The sequence below is a fragment of the Plecotus auritus genome (genome assembly GCF_963455305.1).
Source record: "Plecotus auritus genome assembly, chromosome: 8".
NCBI classification, from domain to species: domain Eukaryota; kingdom Metazoa; phylum Chordata; class Mammalia; order Chiroptera; family Vespertilionidae; genus Plecotus; species Plecotus auritus.
Genome location: NC_137782.1, coordinates 117010804 through 117031232, shown reverse-complemented (window position 1 = coordinate 117031232; position 20429 = coordinate 117010804). Strand labels below are relative to the sequence as shown.

At 42.4% G+C, this 20429-nt stretch overlaps 1 protein-coding gene across 1 annotated transcript in view; it reads right to left on the bottom strand.

Annotated features, from left to right (window-relative positions):
• CKAP2L (cytoskeleton associated protein 2 like) overlaps positions 1–20429 on the bottom strand; it is a 25934-nt gene extending 5505 nt beyond the window's left edge. Inside the window, exons 1-6 of the mRNA XM_080684573.1 lie at positions 20324–20429; positions 18647–18713; positions 16934–16985; positions 13589–14808; positions 7691–7898; positions 3462–3617 (exon numbers count right to left, since the gene is read on the bottom strand). Of these exons, the coding sequence (XP_080540699.1) occupies positions 3462–3617; positions 7691–7898; positions 13589–14808; positions 16934–16985; positions 18647–18713; positions 20324–20354 (1734 nt within the window). The 5' untranslated portion in view covers positions 20355–20429. The remainder of the gene's footprint in view (positions 1–3461; positions 3618–7690; positions 7899–13588; positions 14809–16933; positions 16986–18646; positions 18714–20323) is intronic.

Here is a 20429-nt window from a genome sequence, read left to right as displayed (position 1 = left end):
AGGGGCCAGTAGCTCAGCCTCCCCAATCACCTGAGGTGGACGCTCTTGGTACACCCCTTTGTGGGCTGAGTGCAAAGTCTTGGTGTAGTTAAGCCTTGATTGCTGTTGGTACACTGGGAGGAATTGACCTCCAGGCCAATTGGCTGTGAGGACCTGCTGTGTCTATAATGGAAGAACTGCTGCGCTGGAGACACACTTATGGTGCAGGACTTGTTTCAGTGGGGCTTTGGTGCTCACTGAGTCTGCCTCTTGAATGTGTCACTTAGGGATGTGAGGAGTTGAAATCTGGTGTCTCACACTGACCACTAGGTACATTGGCTTCTGGATCTCCAGTGGGGTGCAGGTCAGCTACTGTCTGAGGCCACCCAGCAGGAGCTACAGTGAGAGTTTTCTCCTCTTTGCTTGGGGTTTGGAGGTTTTGGAGCTGTCTGACCCGGGCTGCAAGTTTGCTAGGTTAAGCTGCCATAGGGCAGGCCATTCATATGCTAAAGCCGCTGCTTGGAGCTTGGGTGGGTTTGTAGATGGTGCAGGGCAGGGTCTCAGGGCGTCACTAGGCTAGGGCGTGGCAAACAGCGATGGCTGCCAGTAAGCCGGCTCTGCGTCTCCGACCGCATCTCCGCGTCCTGTGCCCCAGCACAGTAAACAATTATTCCCGTGCACAGCCCTGCAAGCAAGCCTCACTCACTTTCCGACCCGGTGGCAGACAGTCCAGCTTCTCCCCGTAGGAGTTTGGGTCCCCCATGTCTCCCCAGAAACTGGAGTTCGAAGTAATCGGGAGCTTGTCTCCCTTTGGGTTGAAGAAAAAGCAGCGCTCCCAGTAGCGCGTCTCCGTACCTCAGCTTTTCAGCGCTTGTGCACGTCTCAGTGCTGTTTTCTCTTTCCTTCTAGTTGTAGAACTTCCACTCAGCCAGCTTTCCCGTGGTTCTGGGTGATAGATGTTTCGTCTTTTAGTTGTAGTTTTGAAATTGTTGTGCGAGGCAGCAGTTTAGGTGTTTACCTATGCCGCCATCTTGGATCCTCTCTCTATCCATACATTTTTATAAAATCTAAAATGCTTTAGGCTTAAAAAGATGAAAAGGAATGTACAGAATACATTGCAAAGAGCCTGAATTACACAAAACATTCATCAGGTGTCTTTCATGTTTTTACAGGCTTCTAGTTAAAGATGATGAATTGGAAATACATTTATTTTTAAACCCCCTTGAAACTGATAAAAAGAAAGGGGGTTAAAAGGAGGCAATAACCATAAAAAATAAGAAAGGAGAAACAGCCACAAGATTTTGGAAGCTGGAATGTAGAAGGAAGAAATGGCCAACTGGATCATCTTGAAAGAGCCGACTTTGAAGCTGGCTGTATGGCCAAGAAACCACCTGATCCAGCCTCAGGGCCTCGGGAAGGCACAGGAATGGGTGGGCAGGATCAGGAGGACTCTTGAACATCTGTCTCCCAGTCTACTTTGCACTCTGAGTTCCATACTGTGCCCCACTCCCAACAGAACACAGCGGGGGCCTTCTCCAGGGCCACGGGGAACATCCTACAAGACTGAAAGTGAGGTGCCCACTGAAAGGAAGGGATAAAAGAAAGTTTCCTGCTGAAGCTCAAGAATCCCACTCTCTTCTCCCCACAACACTGGTGGCCTGTTCCTGGCTCCCAGAAGGAAACTGGAAAAGTCTTCTCTAGAGAAGATGATTTGTCTAAGAGGAAGGACCCAAAACTACTGATAATGAGGCTCTTCAACCAACTGACCTAGCTATATCACCTATGGTGAAACTCCACCCATGTGCCCAGGTCTTTCAAGAATCCTTTTCAAACCCACCTCTTATATGCCAACAGCCCAGTTCCACTAGCATCTGAGTAGAGCTTTTAATGAGCAATAGAAAACAAAACAAAATGAACGAGAGAGAGAGAGAGAGAGAGAAAGAGAGAGAGAGGGAAAGAGAGAGAGAGGGAAAGAGGAGAAAGCACTGGAGAAGAAACAGACAACGCAGGAAGAAGTAAACTTGACATGGTTTCTAGGAACTGAGATGTAAGGACATAAAGGGATCTGACGGTGAAGGTGAGAGGAGCTCCCACTATAGTTCATGAGGACTGGGGTAAAGCTAACCTGCTGAGACTGGGACAGATCAGAAGAGTCTGGGAGAAAGGGCTCAAAGAAAAAGAAATAAATACAGTGTCCGACGTTTTGAAAGTATAAAGAAATTCAGACAATTAGAGAAAAGTGTGTGAATTTATTATACAATAAACACTCAGAAAACCAAACAATTTTAGGAAAAGTAGAAAGTTGTGCTTGAAAGGCAAAGTAACCATAGTATATAGTACATGGCTCAATGTACTCATATATTTCTAACACATTCATAACAATGAACGGAATATGGACTAGTGACCACAATTTCCATAACTCTAATGGAAGGAAGCATGAAGGATGACACAGGTATGCCAGAGTCATAGGAATATGTGTGTGTTGGGGGTCTGTGCAGGTGTGTATGAAAGAGGTTAAATCCTATTCCTCTGTATTTGGAAGTTCACAATCATGTCTAAAACTAAAAAATCAGGTAATAGCAATATAAGCATGTTATCTGAAATTATAGAGGTAAATATAAAAATAATCAATTTGTTCTGGGAAGTTGGAAAAGGGAGGCGAGGGGAGCAGAGGCCTTATTGAAAGAACCTTATCAAACTATTTGACTGTTTAAACTATATGCATGTACAACTCAGATTCTGAACAATCATGAAAAAGGTATGTAGAATAAATATATGATGACACAAAAAGCAACATGCAAGTGAAGAACTATAAAACTATTTGGTATTTTTGTTAAAAATTATACAGAGATAGTAGTTTTACAATTAAAAGGAATTTCATATAATGGCTCTGAATTATTGATTTATAGATATTGCTGTGTTGGAACTAGCATATGTGTAGGTTCTTTATGGTGAGGTATGACTTTATAAGTATTGAAAATTGATGTGATTTTATAACCTGCTATGCTAATACTTTCCATTAGTGCCTATTTATATGATAAGTGCTACGTGAGACAAAGAAAAGTGACTCTGTTAGTTTACACAGCATAAATATTTTTTAAAAATATATTTTTGTTGACTTAAGAGAGAAAGGGAGAGGAGAGATAGAAACATCAATGATGAGAATCATTGATCCTTCCTGCATGCACCCTACTGGGGATTGAGCATTCAACTCGGGCATTTGCCCTGACCGGGAATAGAACCATGATCATTTGGTTTATAGGTTGACACTCAACCACTGAGCCATGCTAGCTAGACAAGCATAAATATTTTAATAAAATGTTCATAAAGGACATACTGAACTTCACATTCTATGTATAACTTTATGAAGTGAATTGGAAGTAACATTACATATATAATGTAATATAAACCACCATATTGCAAAGAATAGGACTCATATGAGAGAATTTTCAGGAAATCACCCACCCAAGACAGATACTCACTGTTGCCCCATTTCTAATGGCCTCTTCGTACAGTCCGATAACATCAAAGGTGCCTTTACTTGCCAAGAACTTTGCTTTGCAGATCCAGAATTTAGCAAATTTTTCAGCCTCAGGAATACTGGACAATATGGTAAATACCTCATTAGAAAGTACACCCTAGGAAAAAAAAATACCCAGAGGAAATGATTACCATCTCACTGTTACTCATGTCTCCTATTATTAACATAGCAGTTATGCAGAAATCAGTCTAATCAATAATTATTTTTAACTCTAAAAACATTTCAATTTTACCAAGGTACAGTTTACACATAATAAAATACACCCATTTAAATAGTACATTTCAATGAGTTTTGACATTGATAATTAAATTTTAAGAGTTACATGAACCCAAACAAACAGGAAAATGCTTATCATAGCTGAAGTAAGAAATATGTTCTACATTTTTATGTGGTGTAAAACCAAAACCGAGTAATCAACATCCACAACAATGTGAACACTGAATAGTGACCTTAATTTCCATATGACTCTAACAGAGGCATAAAGGATGGCACAGGTGTGCCAGGGTTATAGGGGTGTGCGTGTGTGTTTTGTTAAAAATTATACAGAGATAGTAGTTTTACTACGCAGGTATATATGAAAGAGGGTTAAGTTCCACAAAAAGGAACTTTAAAGTGGCCTCACTGGTTTGGTGCCCTCCTGGCTTGTACCCAGAGCAGGGCACAGAAATGGACCAGGAGGAACATGCGCCAGGTACCGGTGTACTCAGCCAGGCAGCACCTTCTACTCCTTGTGAGATGGGGGAGGGGAGGTGGGGAGACACAGAGGTCAGCTCATAGTCAAGAATCACCAACACTACATGAGGAGGCATAAAACTCACCACCCAGAAGAATAGACACTGCAGCTAAACGGCTGAGGGAGGGAAGATGACTAAGTTTTAAGAGCACTGCAGTTAGTATCTTCAGGGTGGTATGAGAATATTGCTTTCATGAAACCAGAATGGGCTGCTATGGAAGAGAATCAACATAAGGGCAGAATGGTGGCTTGAATGCTGCTGAAGAGTAAACAGTGAGCGGAAAACGCGGGTGTGGGATTCTCCCAGAATCCAATGCAACAACAAAGAAATGGAGAGTGTATGACAAGGAAAGGTAAGAGTTCTGGAGGATATGTCTATTATGCAGGAATTTCAATATCGCCCAAGAGAACTTCTAGAAGGAAAAACAGAGAGAACAAAGCTGAACACACACTCAAAGCAGTTGTAGATGAAAATCTCCAAGAAATGACCAAGGAAACATGTGTTCAGACTGAAAGGTCCTTACTTAGAAAACTATACCTAGAAAACAAATGATAAAAAGAAAACCCTAAGCACCTCTAGAGAGGGAAACCAGGATTATCTATAGAGGAATGCGGATTAGATTGATACAAACTTTAATAAATCAACAACCCCAGATGCAAAAAACAAAATGAAATGGTAACTTCAAATTTTCCAGGGAAAACAATTTGAATTTAGAAATTTCTCCCAGCCAAACTATGATTTCAGCATGTGGGTGAAATAATGACATCTTCACAAAAGTAAGGACTCAGAAAGCTCACCATCCAAAAGTCATGAAGTAACCAGTGAATAAACGTGAGAATTCAAGTAGAAGACTTGAAACAAAAGAAACTATAATAAATATGACATGTAACTTGCACACTATGTTTGAACCTACATCTACCACTATCTTTTGTGATTTTAACTTACATGCTTTCTTTATGGAAAAAGGTAAATTAAATCAAACACAGAAATGAGGGAAAAGAAAAAAGAATTAATATAAATTGAATTATAAAATAAAATGACAGATGTAAGTTTAAGCATATGAGTCATTACAATAAATGTGTGTGGGCAAAATGTGCTTTTTAAAAGCAGAGAATTCCAGATTTGGTTAAAAAAATTCAACTGTATGTATTCACATGAGATATACTTCTAGAAATACAGGGCTAGAAAAAGATTTACCCTACAAAATCTAACAGAAACAAAAAGCAGGTGTGGCAAGATTAACATAAGACAGAAGGAAAATGAAAGCAAGTCATGAGTCTTTATGTACCTAACAAGAGAACTGGAAAACATGGCAAAGGGAGGAGACTAGACTTCGGGTGGCGAGCACACAATGGAGTACGCAGATGTCAGGTTATAAAGTTGTACACCTGAAGTTTATATAATGTTATTAACCGATGTTACCCCAATAAATCTAATTTAAAAATTAGGCAGTAAAAGTCTGACAGAAATACAAAGAGAAATTATCAAAGTAGCAGTGAGAGACTTTGGCATATTTCTTTTGGAAAGCAACAAATGAACTAACAAATACAAATAATTGTGCTATTAATATTTTCTAAGTTTGTATTAATGGATACCCATGTAGAGTTTTCCATTCAACAGAGAATATATTTTCTTTTCAAAGACTTTTGCAACACTTACCAAGACTGATCAGACTAAGGCCAGAAAAAAAATGTCAACAAATTCTATGCAGTATATTAAAAATTAAAATAGCCAAGAAAAAAAATTAACACATCTGGAAGTTAAAGGATACTTTTGAAGATAACTCTGGAGTTAAAGACGTGTTAAAAATGGAAGCCTCCAGCCGAAACCGGTTTGGCTCAGTGGATAGAGCGTCGGCCTGCGGACTGAAAGGTCCCGGGTTCGATTCCGGTCAAGGGCATGTACCTTGGTTGCGGGCACATCCCCAGTGGGAGGTGTGCAGGAGGCAGCTGATCGATGTTTCTCTCTCATCGATGTTTCTAGCTCTCTATCCCTCTCCCTTCCTCTCTGTGAAATATCAATAAAATATATTAAAAAATAAAAATAAAAATAAAAAAAAATAAAATAAAAATGGAAGCCTCCAACTTTTTAGAAATGAGGAAAAAAAAGAACACAAGGTTACTACGCTATGGTGTTTTAGCTCCAAATCCTTCGTTTCTCCTTGGCTTTGTGACCCTGGGGCTAGAATTCTGTAAACCACCTGCGGACAACAGCTCCCTACTTGGCTGTGCCAGTGTGGGGTGATGAGGGAAACTGCAGGGCAAGAGAGGAGAGGGGACCTCTTCTTCCTCTTTGCCTTCCTCACACAACAGTGGTCCTTTACCCTGGCAGCAGCAACTGGTTCTACCTCCCCCTTTTTCCTGGTATTCACAAACCCGGCCCACACTAATGGGGAAGCAGCCTTTTCTCAAGGTCTGACCCATCCTTGCAGGGCCTTGTCCAGCTCGGTGGCACCAACCTCTGTTGGCAGTATGCCTCTTTAGAGCTAGAGTCCCAGTCCCACAGGGTTTGTCTCTCCTAGCTTTTAGGTCTGTACCCCCAACATGATGTTCTCCTGGACCTAGAGTTATGGCTGCAACACCAATATCTCTCTGATGATCCCTTCACCATTTTTGTACACACATGCTCACAAAGTGCTGTCATGTCCAACAGCCAGCACCAGCACCTCTTAGTATGTGTCAGAGTCACAAGTGCCTGGGACTTTTTGTCCCCCAGGGGCAGCTATTAATCAGTGCAGTGCCCCTGATCAGGACCAACTCTGAGATGCATGGCTCGCACTGTCCCCAGAGCTTCCTGTGGGACTGTGCCAGTCACCCTCCGTGGACTGTGCTTGGCCTCCTTCCCTTTCTGGTCCAACATCCCACTCCCTTTTGTTTTCCTGGGAGCCTCTTCCTAATAAATTACTTTCACACAAATTCTCCTTAGTGATTGCTTCTAGGGAACTCACATAAGACTCTGAAACCAATCCTAACACCACATTCTATCTATTACAATACCTGGTGTGCTTTCTGTGTTTCTGACTCGACTCTGACTGATAAAGGACATTACCTATCAAACCTGAAGGCCAAGACCAAAGCTAAATTCAGAGACAAATGTAGCATTAAATGGTCCAAACTTTCAATGAAAAGACTAGAAAAAGAACAATAAACGTAAAAATAGATGTAGACATTGATATGAGAAAAATAATCAATACAACTCAAAAGACGGCCTTTTAAAAAGATTAATAGAGAACTCTTTAACAAGTTTGATTTAAATAAAAGGCACGAAAATACAAGCCCTAACCAGACTAACGACCACAGACAAAACTGAAAAGATACACACAAAACTATCCCCCACAGCGAGTAATGAAATTTCTGTTTAGACAGAGGTTCCCTCCCCAACACTTTAAGGAAAATGTCTCTGGGTCAAAGCTTTGGAGATTACCCTCCTCACTCACCCCTTCGATGAGCTGCAGACACTCGGTCAGAGTGCTGTTAATTTTATTGGACAGTTCAAGCTGTGCTTTCCTTTCTTCCTCTTCTTTTTCCATGCTCTTCCAGAATGAAACATTCATTTCCTCTATTATTTTTCTTTTTGTTTTAAGTTCTATTGGAGGCCGCTTATACATTTTCCCCTTAGATTTCTGCCATTCTTCTAGCTGTTTCCTGTTACGCAATTAGAGGGGAGGAATGGTTTTAGGTTTTTGGGTACATGGTCAAGCTTCAAAGTATATGCTATGCATGGATTTGAGTACTACCACTGAACACCTTCAAGTACAAAGTCAGGAAACTGGAATTAAAAGCAACTTACAAATGGGCAATGGCAGCAGTGGTTGCCCCTCCTCGGAAGGCAGCGGCATTACTAGGATTAGAGGTGGCTAGCATCTCGGTCTTCAAATCCCTTGACATCAAGATTATACATGATTTTTCTCTGAAAACTTTCATTTTACTTGTGTGCCAACTCTGACACTTGACTTGAATCTCTGAGCTCACTAACTCAGCACTCCATTTCTCTTACCACAAGCTTGATATTTGCCTCTGACCAGACTCAACATACCACACTATGCTTTCAACAGGGTGTTGGCCACTCAAAGTAACCCACCCTGCCCAGTTCCTTAGCCTGCTCCTGACCACACAGACTCCCTTTACTCTAAAAAAAGACCAATAATTTCAGGATTATTTTTCAAAAGATGATGACAAGTCCTAATCCTCGCGCTCCTCCACTTTTCACAATCTCCACTCCTACTTCTAAGCAGCCGATAGACTGCTGCTGGGGGAGGAACCAAGACATGTGGGCCCGTGTGTGGATGTAGACTTGCTAGCTTCTTTAAATTATAACTAGTTTATAACTCACAAATGTACATTTCAGCCCAGATCTCTCCCTACAGTCCCAACCTTTATAAAACCCACAGCCTGGTTGATATCTTTTATTTGATTTCTGGCAGGCATTTCAAATTTACTATTGTCAGAAACAATGCTCGATTTTCATCTCTAGATCTGTCCCTGCATCTGTAACAGTGTCCCTATCCACCCAGTTGTGAGGGCCGCAAACTAGGAGTTGTCTTTGAGCAGTACTTTCTTTTCCCACATCCCCACACCATCGTATGGACAGTGCTGCTCCCACCTCCACAATCCTACCACTTTACTGCCACTTTCTGCCTGAAATGCTGCAGCTGCCTCCTAACTCATCTCCTTTCTTGATTCATTTTAACCCTTAACAAATCTATCCTGTGAATAAGTAGTGATCTTTAAAATGTAAGCCAGACTGAGTCATCACCAGGAATAAAATTCAAAATGTTTCCTATGGCGAATGGCAGTGTAACTTGAGTTCTGCCAGCCTCTCCAAGATTATGGCACATCACCCTCCCTCCCATCCCTACCCTCTAGAAGAGTGGGGCACACGCCCCACGGGGGAAGGGGGGGGCAATTCGAGAGTGAGTTGTTAACAGTGAATTTTTTGCATTTCTTATGGTTCTAGGGGCCTCATATACAGTATATAAATATATATTGTGACATATTTATGCATTTCTCTATTATATGTTTTGAAACTTTATTTGCTATTTTTCATATCACTTCACATTAATATTATTATTATTATTTTTAACAATTTCTTAGTGATTTCTTCCTCAGTACTTCAAGTTCCTTTCGTTCTTTTATTTTTCTCTTTCATGGAGGCCATGTTCTGTGGAAGCTTGTTTAGACCTAGTTAATGGCCTTTTAGGCTTCCTCCATGTGAAAAGGAGTTCACTTTTTTTTTTTTTTCAGAATAAAGGAAAAAAGGAATCAATTTATTTACACTTTGTACAGTAGTTTCAAATAAACTTGTAGAAAAGATGGTATCTGGAGGGAGGATCCAAGATGGCGGCGTAGGTAAACACCTAAACTACTGCCTCGCAAAACAATTTCAAGACTACAACTAAAAGACAAAACGTCTATTACCCAGAACCATGGGAAAACTGGCTGGGTGGAAGTTCTACAACTAGAAGGAAAGAGAAAACAGCACTGAGACGTGCACAAGCGCTGAAAAGCTGAGGTATGGAGGCCTGCGATCCCGGCTGGCAGCAGGCGTTGCTTTTTTCAACCCGAAGGGAGACAGGCCCCCAATTACTCTGAAATCCAGTTTCTGCGGAGACGCGGGGGACCCAAACTCCTACGGGGAGAAGCTGGGCTGTCTGCCATCAGGTCGGAAAGTGAGGGTGGCTTGCTTGCAGGGCTGCGCGCAGGAATAATTGTTTACTGTGCTGGGGTGCCGTGCGTGGGGCGCAGGACATGGTCAGAGATGCAGAGCCGCCTAACTGGCAGCCATCGCTGTTTGCCACGCCCTAGCCTAGTGACGCCCTGAGACCCAGCCCCGAGACCCAGCCCCGTACAACCTACAAACCCACCCAAGCTCCAAGCAGCGGCTTTAGCATATGAATGGCCTGCCCTATGGCAGCTTAACCTAGCAAACTTGCAGCCCGGGTCAGACAGCTCCAAAACCTCCAAACCCCAAGCAAAGAGGAGAAAAACTGTAGTTCTCGCTGTAGCTCCTGCTGGGTGGCCTCAGACAGTAGCTGACCTGCACCCCACTGGAGATCCAGAAGCCAATGTACCTAGTGGTCAGTGTGAGACACCAGATTTCAACTCCTCACATCCCTAAGTGACACATTCAAGAGGCAGACTCAGTGAGCACCAAAGCCCCACTGAAACAAGTCCTGCACCATAAGCGTGTCTCCAGCGCAGCAGTTCTTCCATTATAGACACAGCGGGTCCTCACAGCCAATTGGCCTGGAGGTCAATTCCTCCCAGTGTACCAACAGCAATCAAGGCTTAACTACACCAAGACTTTGCACTCAGCCCACAAAGGGGTGTACCAAGAGCGTCCACCTCAGGTGATTGGGGAGGCTGAGCTACTGGCCCCTATAGGTCACCTACCACACAAAGCCACTCCATCAACACAGGGAAGCAGCCGCCAAAATGCGGAGACAAAGAAACATGTCACGAATGAAAGAAATGGAGGAAAGCAAACTACTGGATGACATAGAGTTCAGAACCACATTTATAAGGTTACTCAAGAATCTTCTAAAAACCTCTGAGGAACTTAGTGAGACCTTTAAGGATCTTAATGAGAATGCCAAAAAAAATTGAAAAGGACCAGTCAGAAATTAAGTATACACTCTCTGAAATAAAGAATATACAGACACTCAACTGTAGATCAATGTACCCCAAGAATCAAACCAAAGATCTGAAATATGCGAAAACAAAAAACACTCAACCAGAAAAACAAAAAGAAAAAAGAATCCAAAAATATGAAGATAGTGTAAGGAGCCTCTGGGACAACTTTAAGCGTATCAACATCCGAATTTTTGGGGTGCCAGAAGAAGACAGAGAGCAAAATATTGAAAACCTATTAGAAGAAATAATGACAGAAAACTTTCCCTACCTGGTGAAAGAAATAGACTTACAAGTCCAGGAAGCGCAGAGAACCCCATACAAGAGGATTCCAAAGAGGACCACACCAAGACACATCATAATTAAAAGGCCAAGGGCAAAAGACAAAGGGAGAATCTTGAAAGCAGCAAGAGAAAAACGGTTAGTTACCTACAAGGGAGTACCCATACGACCGTCAGCTGATTTCTCGGCAGAAACTATGCAGGCCAGAAGGGAGTGGCAAGAAATATTCAAAGTGATGAACAGCAAGAACCTACAACCAAGATTACTCTACCCAGCAAAGCTATCATTTAGAGTTGATGGTCAGAAAAAAAGCTTCATAGAGAAGAAAAAGCTAAAGGAGTTCATCACCACCAAACCAGGATTACATGAAATGCTGAAGGGTATTCTTTAAGAAGAGGAAGAAGAAGAAAAAGGTAAAGAGAAAAATTATGAACAACAAAATGACATCAAATACATACCTACCAACAAGTGAATCTAAAAATCAAGTGAATAAAAAACCTGAAGAACAGAATGGACTGGTGAATATAATAGAATCAGGGACATAGAAAGGGAGTGGACTGACAATTCTCAGGGGGAAGGGGTGTGGGGGTGCGGGAAGAGATTGGACAAAAATCTTACACCTATGGATGAAGACAGTGGCGGGGGGTAAGGGCATGGGGTGGGGAATCAGGTGGAGGGGAGCTATGGGGGTGGGAAAAAAAAAGAAGAACACCTGTAATAATCTGAACAATAAAGATTTATTAAAAAAAAAAGAAAAGAAAAGATGGTATCTGGCTACCCCATGTTGACGTGAATCCCTTATAATTCTTTTTTTTTTTTTTAACATTTTATTTTATTTTCCTTATCCCTCCATTATCCCCCCTATCCCCTCACTCATGCCCTCACCACCCCTGTTATCTGTGTCCATTGGTTAGGCTTATATGCATGCATTCAAGTCCTTTGGTTGATCTCTCCCCCTTACCCCCACCCTCCCCTACCATCCCTCTGAGGTTTGACGGTCTGACCAATGTTTCTCTGTCTCTGGATCTGTTTTTGTTCATCAGTTTATGTTGTTCTTTATATTCCATAAATGAGTGAGATCATGTGATATTTATCTTTCTCTGAGTGGCTTGTTTCACTTAGCATAATGCTCTCCAGTTCCATTCATGCTGTTGCAAATGTAAGAACTCCTTTTTTTTACCGCAATGTAGTATTCCACTGTGTAGATGTACAATAGTTTTCTAATCCACTAGGAGTTCATTTTTTGAATAATAAGAATTATATGTCACAGTGAGGGGCACCAGGTTTTAGAGATGCTATGTGAGGCATGGCCAAAAAAGGTTGGGAACCACTGCTCTAGAAGCTCTGTCATCCTTTTAGTCTTTTTACCCAAACTCATCCCTGCCTCGGGGGTCTGGCATAATCAGCCTTCAGTCCTTCCTGACTAGGAAATTATCCTGTCTTATTTAACCAACTAGAGGCCTGGTGCATGAAATTTGTGTACTTGGGGGGCTCCCTCAGCTCAGCCTGCGCCCTCTCACAGTCTGGGAGCCCTTGGGGGATGTCTGACTGTCAGACATCCTTAGCGCTGCCGCAGAGGTGGGAGAGGCTCCGGCCACCACCACTGTACTTGCCAGCCGTGAGCCTGGCTCAGGGTTTCTGGCTGAGCAGTGCTCCCCTTGTGGGAGCACACCGACCACCAGAGGTCAGCTCCTGCGTTGAGTGTCTGTCCTTTGGTGGTCATTGCGCGTCATAGCAACCAGTCATTCCGTCGTTCAGTCAAACTGCATATTAACCTTTTATTATATAGGATGTGTTCACTTCCGGTCTTTTCCACTAGAATGCAAGGACTGAAGGCTGATTATGCCAGACCCCCGAGGCAGGGATGCGTTTGGGTAAAAAGACTAAAAGGATGACAGAGCTTCTAGGAAGGCAAAAATCCTGACTGTCCTAGCACAGTACCTAAAACACACAAGTGTTCAATAACATGCAGTAAAATTCACCTTTTTAAGAGTTCAGTTCTGTTTTAACAAATGTAGTCATGTAACCGTAACTATGACTACTCCTGTCTTACTGACTTTCCTAAACTTTGCCTATTCCTTCTTCCTCGATAGCTTTTCTGGACTTAACCTCTGGTCTGCTTGACAAAGGACTAGCATCTCCCCACCTCCTCCCGGCCCTCTTCCCTTGCTGCTCAACCTGAAGGGACTTCTTGAGTGAGTCATCTATACCTGCAACCACAACTCTTTACTCAATCTTCCTGCTTCAAGCACACAGAAAGTTAGAGAATATTTATTATATTTGCTTCCAATATTCTTTTTTCAGAGTTGAAGCTAAGAGTAAACCAGGAGCCATTATTTATGGCCTATTTTCTGACCAAGTACTCCTGATGGTCAATTTGTCTAATTATCTTAAATTGCAATTTTTGAATTAAAGCAACATACCTTCGATCCTCTGCTGTGATCTTCTTCTTAACATCCGGGTGAGTCTGGGTCCCATTTGGGACTCCTCTTCCATTTACGGCTGTGCCACCAGCTTGAGTTTTGGGAGCTGTCTTGTTTAGAAAGGGGTTTTGGGGAAGAGTCCCTTTCAACTTGGAGTCCAGCATCTGTGCTTTGTGTTGGCAGCTGCTGCTGTGTTTATGCCCCTTGGCTGTACTTACTCTTATGCTTGGGGTGTTGGGAATGACTGATGCGAAGTTGCCAACAGCCAGGGCAGGCCTTTGGCACACAGCCTTGGATTTCTGCTGCACACATGACGTCTGAGGTCTAGAACAAGGTTGAGTGGGTTTCTGGTCTTGCTTAAGGCGGTCAGATCCTCCTTGAAGTAGACTGGGGCATGTCATGGGTCTGGTATGTTCTGCTGTTTGTTCAGTAGCAGCACCTGGGCTTTCATATTTACCCCTATTAATATTTATATCCTTCAGGTCCTTGACCCCTGGTTTCTTTGATGCTTGAGTCCTACTAAGGGTCTGAACAGAGTGAGAGCGAACTGTCTTTGGGGGTTTTCCTCCTAGTTTCACAAGAGCTGCTCCCCTAGGGAGCTGCTGTGACTTTCCTGGTGGAATCTTGGTTTGTGTTTGTCCAACAAATTGTTTATTAGCTCTGTCTTTCAGAACAGCACGATTCAATGAACTTTTACCCAAGGCTTGTTTAGGGGTCAAAATGCTCTTGGTTTGATTATAAGAGCTAGTCTTTGGTTCACTTTTGGTCCATAACTGAGGATATGGCGTCTTCTCAGAGTCCAGTACAGTTTGGGACAAGTTCTCTTTGTTCACCTCTTTTAGAAAGTTGTTTGAGGACTCACTCTCACCTCGGACATTGTCCACAGAGTTTGCATGTACAGTATTTCCTTGATCTGTCACCTGCTGCTTTGCAGCTTTCAGTTCCTGTATATTAAGTGACCCCACAGTTTTCCTCAATAGCTCTCCAGAGGATGCTCCAGCTTTGTGCTGTTGCTGACGGTTGCTGGAAGGCTTATGGTTTGGGAGAGAAGAAACACATCCTGAAGTCAGACTTTTGCCCAGAAGTTTTGGTGGCTCCAACTTTGGCTTCTGGGACCCTGGGATAATGGCAGGTCTGGGCTGATGTTTAATGCTGATGGGTCTTGTATCTTTGACAGGCAAAGCAGCATGGTTGGCAACATCCTTTTTGGGTCCAATAGTCTAAAAAGACAAAGAAAAATATCAAAAAAGAAAATTTATGAGAATAACTAACTTTAAAAAAAAATTAGGTATTTTATTTAGAATTTCACCAAGGAAGCTGAAACCTGAGAAAATAAAGGCTCACTAATAGAGGATTTTAATAATGAGTTCCTATAAAAATATATCAGAATTTTTTAGCTTGATAGAATTAAGCAGAGATGCAGTGAACATACAAAACTTGCTGTTTAAAAAAATATGCCTCAACCAAACAAGTACTTGCTGAATGCCCATTAGGTCCCAGTGAAGTGTTCCTTTGAGGGACCCTGGAAAGATATACGTACAGTATATTTACATTAGGGTACCACCCAAGTTCTTCCTAGTCTTTTGTATGGCTACACTAATATTTTAAAGACAACACTGCATTTGTAAAGGCCACAGTGTCACTCAAGAACCTTTGTCTCATCACTTGCAAGGACAGATAGTAGATGCTGGGAGGCCTGAGAAACTTTGAACAGCTCTCCATAAGCATCTAACATCACAGAAGTTAGTCATATTTGTGAACTCAGGATGGGTTTTAAGATTAGATTCTATGTTATTAATAAATAAATGTCTCAGTCATGTGACTTAATTTTGGATAAGAAAGGTAGGACTAGAGTACAGAGAACTTTGAAAAATAGGGAGGGGAGTTAGAATTGATATGGTAAAGAACAGGTGCATCGATACTTAGCAATTACACAGGAAGGTTAATTTGGCAGACATTTGTAAAGCATAGGTTTCTAGGGGAAAATATGCTAGAGCTACTACTCTCTCTGTTTCATTCAATAATATTGTCAAGAGTTCCTATGTAAACTTTGTGAGTGTGTAAAGAAGTCTGAAACCAGAGCCACTTGGAATTAAGGGCGAGGCAATGTCCACTCAGAGCATTGTATGGATATGTGTGGTGTTGCTGGGGTGGGGGCAGAAATAGATGATACACCCACGTGAGTATAGCTGGGTTACTCCTTGAGCCGCAACATTCATATCCACCTCTGATCTCTCCGTTATCACTTACTGCTGAGGCATGGAGGTTGGTATCAAAGTGTGCTGTTCTTTTTTGTACATTAAAAAAAACTTAGTTGTTCTTTTTTGTACATAAAAAAAAAGATATAATTTGCACCCCCTTAAAATTTAAAGTGTACAATTCAATGGGTTTTAGGTATTCAGAAGGCTGTACAACCATTGCCACAAGTTCCAGAACATTTTCAACACTCCAGAAAGAAATCCATATTTGTTAGAAGTTACTCCCTATTTTCTTCTCCCCTCAGACCCTGGCAACCACTAATCTACTCTGTTTCATAGAGTTGCCTATACTGGACATTTCATATGAATGGAATCACACAGTATGATGTGATGTGGCCTTTTGTGTCTGGCTTCTTTCACTTAGCATTATGTTTTCGAGATTCAACCATGTTGCAGCATGTATCAGTACTTTATTTTTTAATTAATAAACTTTAATTTTTAGAGCAGTTTTAGGTTCAAATCCAAATTGAGTGAAAAGTACAGAGTATTATAGACTCCTTATACCCACACATGCACTACATAACTTTTTATGGCTTTATTCTGTTAAACCTGAAGTATGTTGGGGTCCTTTTCCATTATATCCACAATCTAGCTAAATGGAACTGATTAGGGAGCATATTCTTATTAAACAACATTCCAAAGTAGTTGAGACCAATAGCTCTCAGCTCTGTCATTTAATAACTGTCCTGTGACTCAGTTCCCTCATCTGTAAAATGAGGCTAGTAACAGTACCTATCTTATAAGGCTACAAGGACCTGCAAGTGAGACACATAGCAGGTGTTCAAAAATGTTTGCTATGAAGAGACCAAAGTGCACTTAAAGATTTTTTTGTTAACAAAATTGAATTACAATACGTTGTACTTTTCAAAAAACAATTCTGTCCTGTCCCTTATACACTGTTCCCATATTTATGAGAAATATTTGTGCAAAACATTTTCTTTAGGTTGCTAACATCTTTATTATTTTTAGTACTAATCACCCAAAATGGATATTTTTTAAAAGACTAATTTCTTAATGGAGGGATGAGGACACATATATAATACCTTACTAAATAAAAAAAAAAAAAAAAAGACTAATTTCTACTTACAGATTTAGAAGATGGAGGATTTGGGCAATTATTCTTAGCTTTTAGATAAGGCCTATAAAAGAAAAAAATAAGATTAATTCTTAGTACAGAAAGATCAACAAGGCTTTGAAAGTAGAGTGATTAAAAATGAAATTTTAAATCATTAAAATGTCTGTATATGGTAAAAGAATTAAAAATTATATTCAATGAAGTCTCCTTATCCTCCCTTCCTTAATCCCATTATTCTACTCCTCAGAAAACACAACTGCTCTTATTCACTACCTGTGATCCCTTCAGAGATGTCCTACACATACACATAATATTCCAACAATTTTAATGCACTGTGCCAGGCACTGGAGATATAATGCCTAACAAGTTTAAAAAAACTTGTTTTAAGTATCTCCAAATAGTGAATTACCAGGGTGAAAGTGATACAACTAAAGAAAGAAACAGGCATATATAAAATCTAGCTAGTGAGACAGAAAATGCAAAAAAGGACAGGAAAGTAGAGGAGAATTTAAAAGGATTTAACCTCCATGGATAAAAAGCAATTGCTAAGCTAACAATGACTTCAATCATGACTTGATCTTTGTTTCTCCCATCGTGAATATAAGCCCTGGGAGGGCCAGACAACTCTGTTTTGTTAAACAGCATTTCTTCAGAACCAAGAGATACATTACACAGGTATTAAATAAATATCTGCTGAATAAATGCAGTAGGTTTACTTAAACAAAGAAATAAAATTGAATAAAAACCAAACGTAAAAATAAAATAAAATGTGAAAGCTAAATTTGTAAAAATTTGTTTTGTAAAAAAACAAAAGGTTTAGCTACCCAAGTGAGCATAAAATTGATCAATGCTCAGAAGAGGGATAAATAACATTGCTAAGATGTTGAGAAAAGATAAAAGTGAATCGGTCGCATCATGTCCACCTCAAGAGTAAGCGCTGCCGGCCGATGTGGCTTAGTGGTTGAGCGTCAACTTATGAACCAGGAGGTCATGGTTCAATTCCCGGTCAGGGCACATGCCCAGGTTGTGGGTTTGATCCCCAGTGTAGGGTGTGCAGGAGGCAGCCCATCAATGATTCTCTCTCATTATTGATGTTTCTATCTCTCTCCCTCTCCCTTCCTCTCTGAAATCAATAAAAATATATTAAAAAAAGAGTAAGTGCTAAGGCAGCAATTTTCAATCAGTGTGCCACAGCCAACACAACAATAGCTGTCTGGTGTGAATGAATCAAAATTACATTTTATGGGGGTCAGATCAGCAAAAATATATTTTTCTTGGTGCAGCAGAATTTTGGTAATTAGTCTATGTATGCCATGAGATGAAAAAGATCAAAGTCGCTGAGCTAAGAGAATGACCAAAAAGCAGGATGTTCATGTGCAGCTATGGAGGCCTGAACCAGGATCATTCAGCTCCTTGACCAAACACTGCCTTCACAAGAATTACGTTCCCAGGAAAAAAGCAGGGATAGAGGAAGCTTCCAGCAAGGTAGGTGATATTGTAGATCCTCCCCTCCTTCCTTTGGAGACTGTCACAGTAACAATGCCTAAGTCTTTGCCAATGTACCAGATACTACCCAGAGGTTTTTGTCATGCTCGAAATGAAACGCCCTCTTTGAGCTACCATAGCATGCCAATGTAGTCAGAGCAGAGCACAAGCAAAAGGGCTTTCCATTGCCGTTAGCAAACAGGGCAACGAGAGTCCCCTAACTGTGGGAGACAAACTCACTTGCTGTTCTGGCACTTTAGTTTTCCCTTGGCTGCTAGGTACTCCTGGAGCTTTCTCTGCCGCTCTTCTGCAAAACAGGCAAGCAAAGAACAGAACTTCAGCACGGGATCTTAACCAGTTCATTTATATTTCTTTTCTTTATTTGGTTGTTAATCCTCACCCAAGGATATTTTTTCCATTGCTTTTCAGAGTGGAAGGGAGGGAGGGAGGGGGAGAGACAGAAGGGGGTGGGGAAGAGAGAAAGTGAGAAATATCCATGTGAGAGAGAAACATCAAATAGCTGCCTCCCACACAACCCCAACCAGGAATCAAACCTGCAACTCAGGTACATGACCTTGACTGGGAATTGAACCCGAGACCTAAGGTGCTCTGGCAGATGCTTTAACCACTGAGCCCACCGGACATAGACCACGCCTCCAAGTGAATACCAACATTAACCATATCATTTATATGTCAGGCCCTACAGTCTGAAATTTAAAGAGGGTAAATGATATGCCCAAAGTTACCCAGCTAATAAGTGGCAAAGCCAGGATCTGAAGCCAGTTTTATCCAACCCCAGAGTGCTTGCTCACAGGCACTGTTCTAGGCTACAACATATACCTTGCATGAGGAAATTCTGTTACTGGCCCACCTGAGCTGGTGAGCCAGGTCTGGTCTTATTATATTTTTTCCAACAGGGATGATGATTTTTGCCTACAAACCCTTCTTGGTTTCCTTTGGGACTAAGGACAAAACAGGCCAGGTTAGGGGGTTCATGGCAAACATGCCTATGGTGATTTTCTAAGCAAGACATCTATGAGGGGTGAAAGTCAATATTTCTGTTTTTAAATTTCAATGTAGTAGTGGAGATAAAATACACAACAATAATTACAACACAAGGCAAAATCTAGGTGCCATGAGAGAGGGTTAAAAGAAAGAATTGAGGGAGTTCAGAGGCAGGGACTGAGGGAAACAGGCGGTTGGAAAAGGCTAATATTCAATAATGGCAAACAAAACAAAACAAAACAAAACAAAACAAAACAAAACAAAACAAAACAAAACAAAACAAAACATTACAGGGTGCAAATCTGCTCTCCGCCTCCCCTAACCCGAGCTGCTCGCGTGGCCCTCTGGCTCTGAGGCAGCCCTGGGAGCCGGACCGTGCAGACAGTGCAGAGCAGGGGCTGTGGGGCCTGACAGGCCGGCGGGGCCCCCAGTTCTGGGACGTCCAGCACGTTAACAAACCTGCTGCAGCTGAGCCATAACACGGGGACAGAGGCGCCCAACTTTAGGCGTTGGGTCGTTCAGTGAAGCGCCCAGGACGCTCAGGTCAGCAGATGTCATCGCCAACACCGTCCAAACGCCGGCCCACCCGGGAGGTGGGGCCCGGGACCCGCGCCCTCGAGGCGCTGTCGCCGCACGCAGTGCAGGCTCGGGCCGGCGGGGGCCACTCTGGGCCGGGGGTGGGGGGTAGGGGGCGCCTGGCTCCTCTGGGACGCGCAACCCCGGCCAACCAGCCAGGGGTCAGTGACGCCCCCGCATTGCTGCTGCAGAACCTGCTGGGATAGTGCCTGCGGGGTATCGGGACTCCCCGCGCGCGGACGTCTGCCAGGTGTCCCAAACGCCGGGTGGGGACACCGAGGCAGGCAAGGGGGCCAGCAGCCTCCGCGGTACCGCCCGCCGTCCCAGAGCACTCACCCGCAGCGGCGGAGACGCCAGATCGCACCATAATGGTCCCTCCGCGACAGTTGCTCTTCAAGGGCCGCGCCCGCAGTTGAGGACCGGCTCGGCGCCTGCGCCCGCT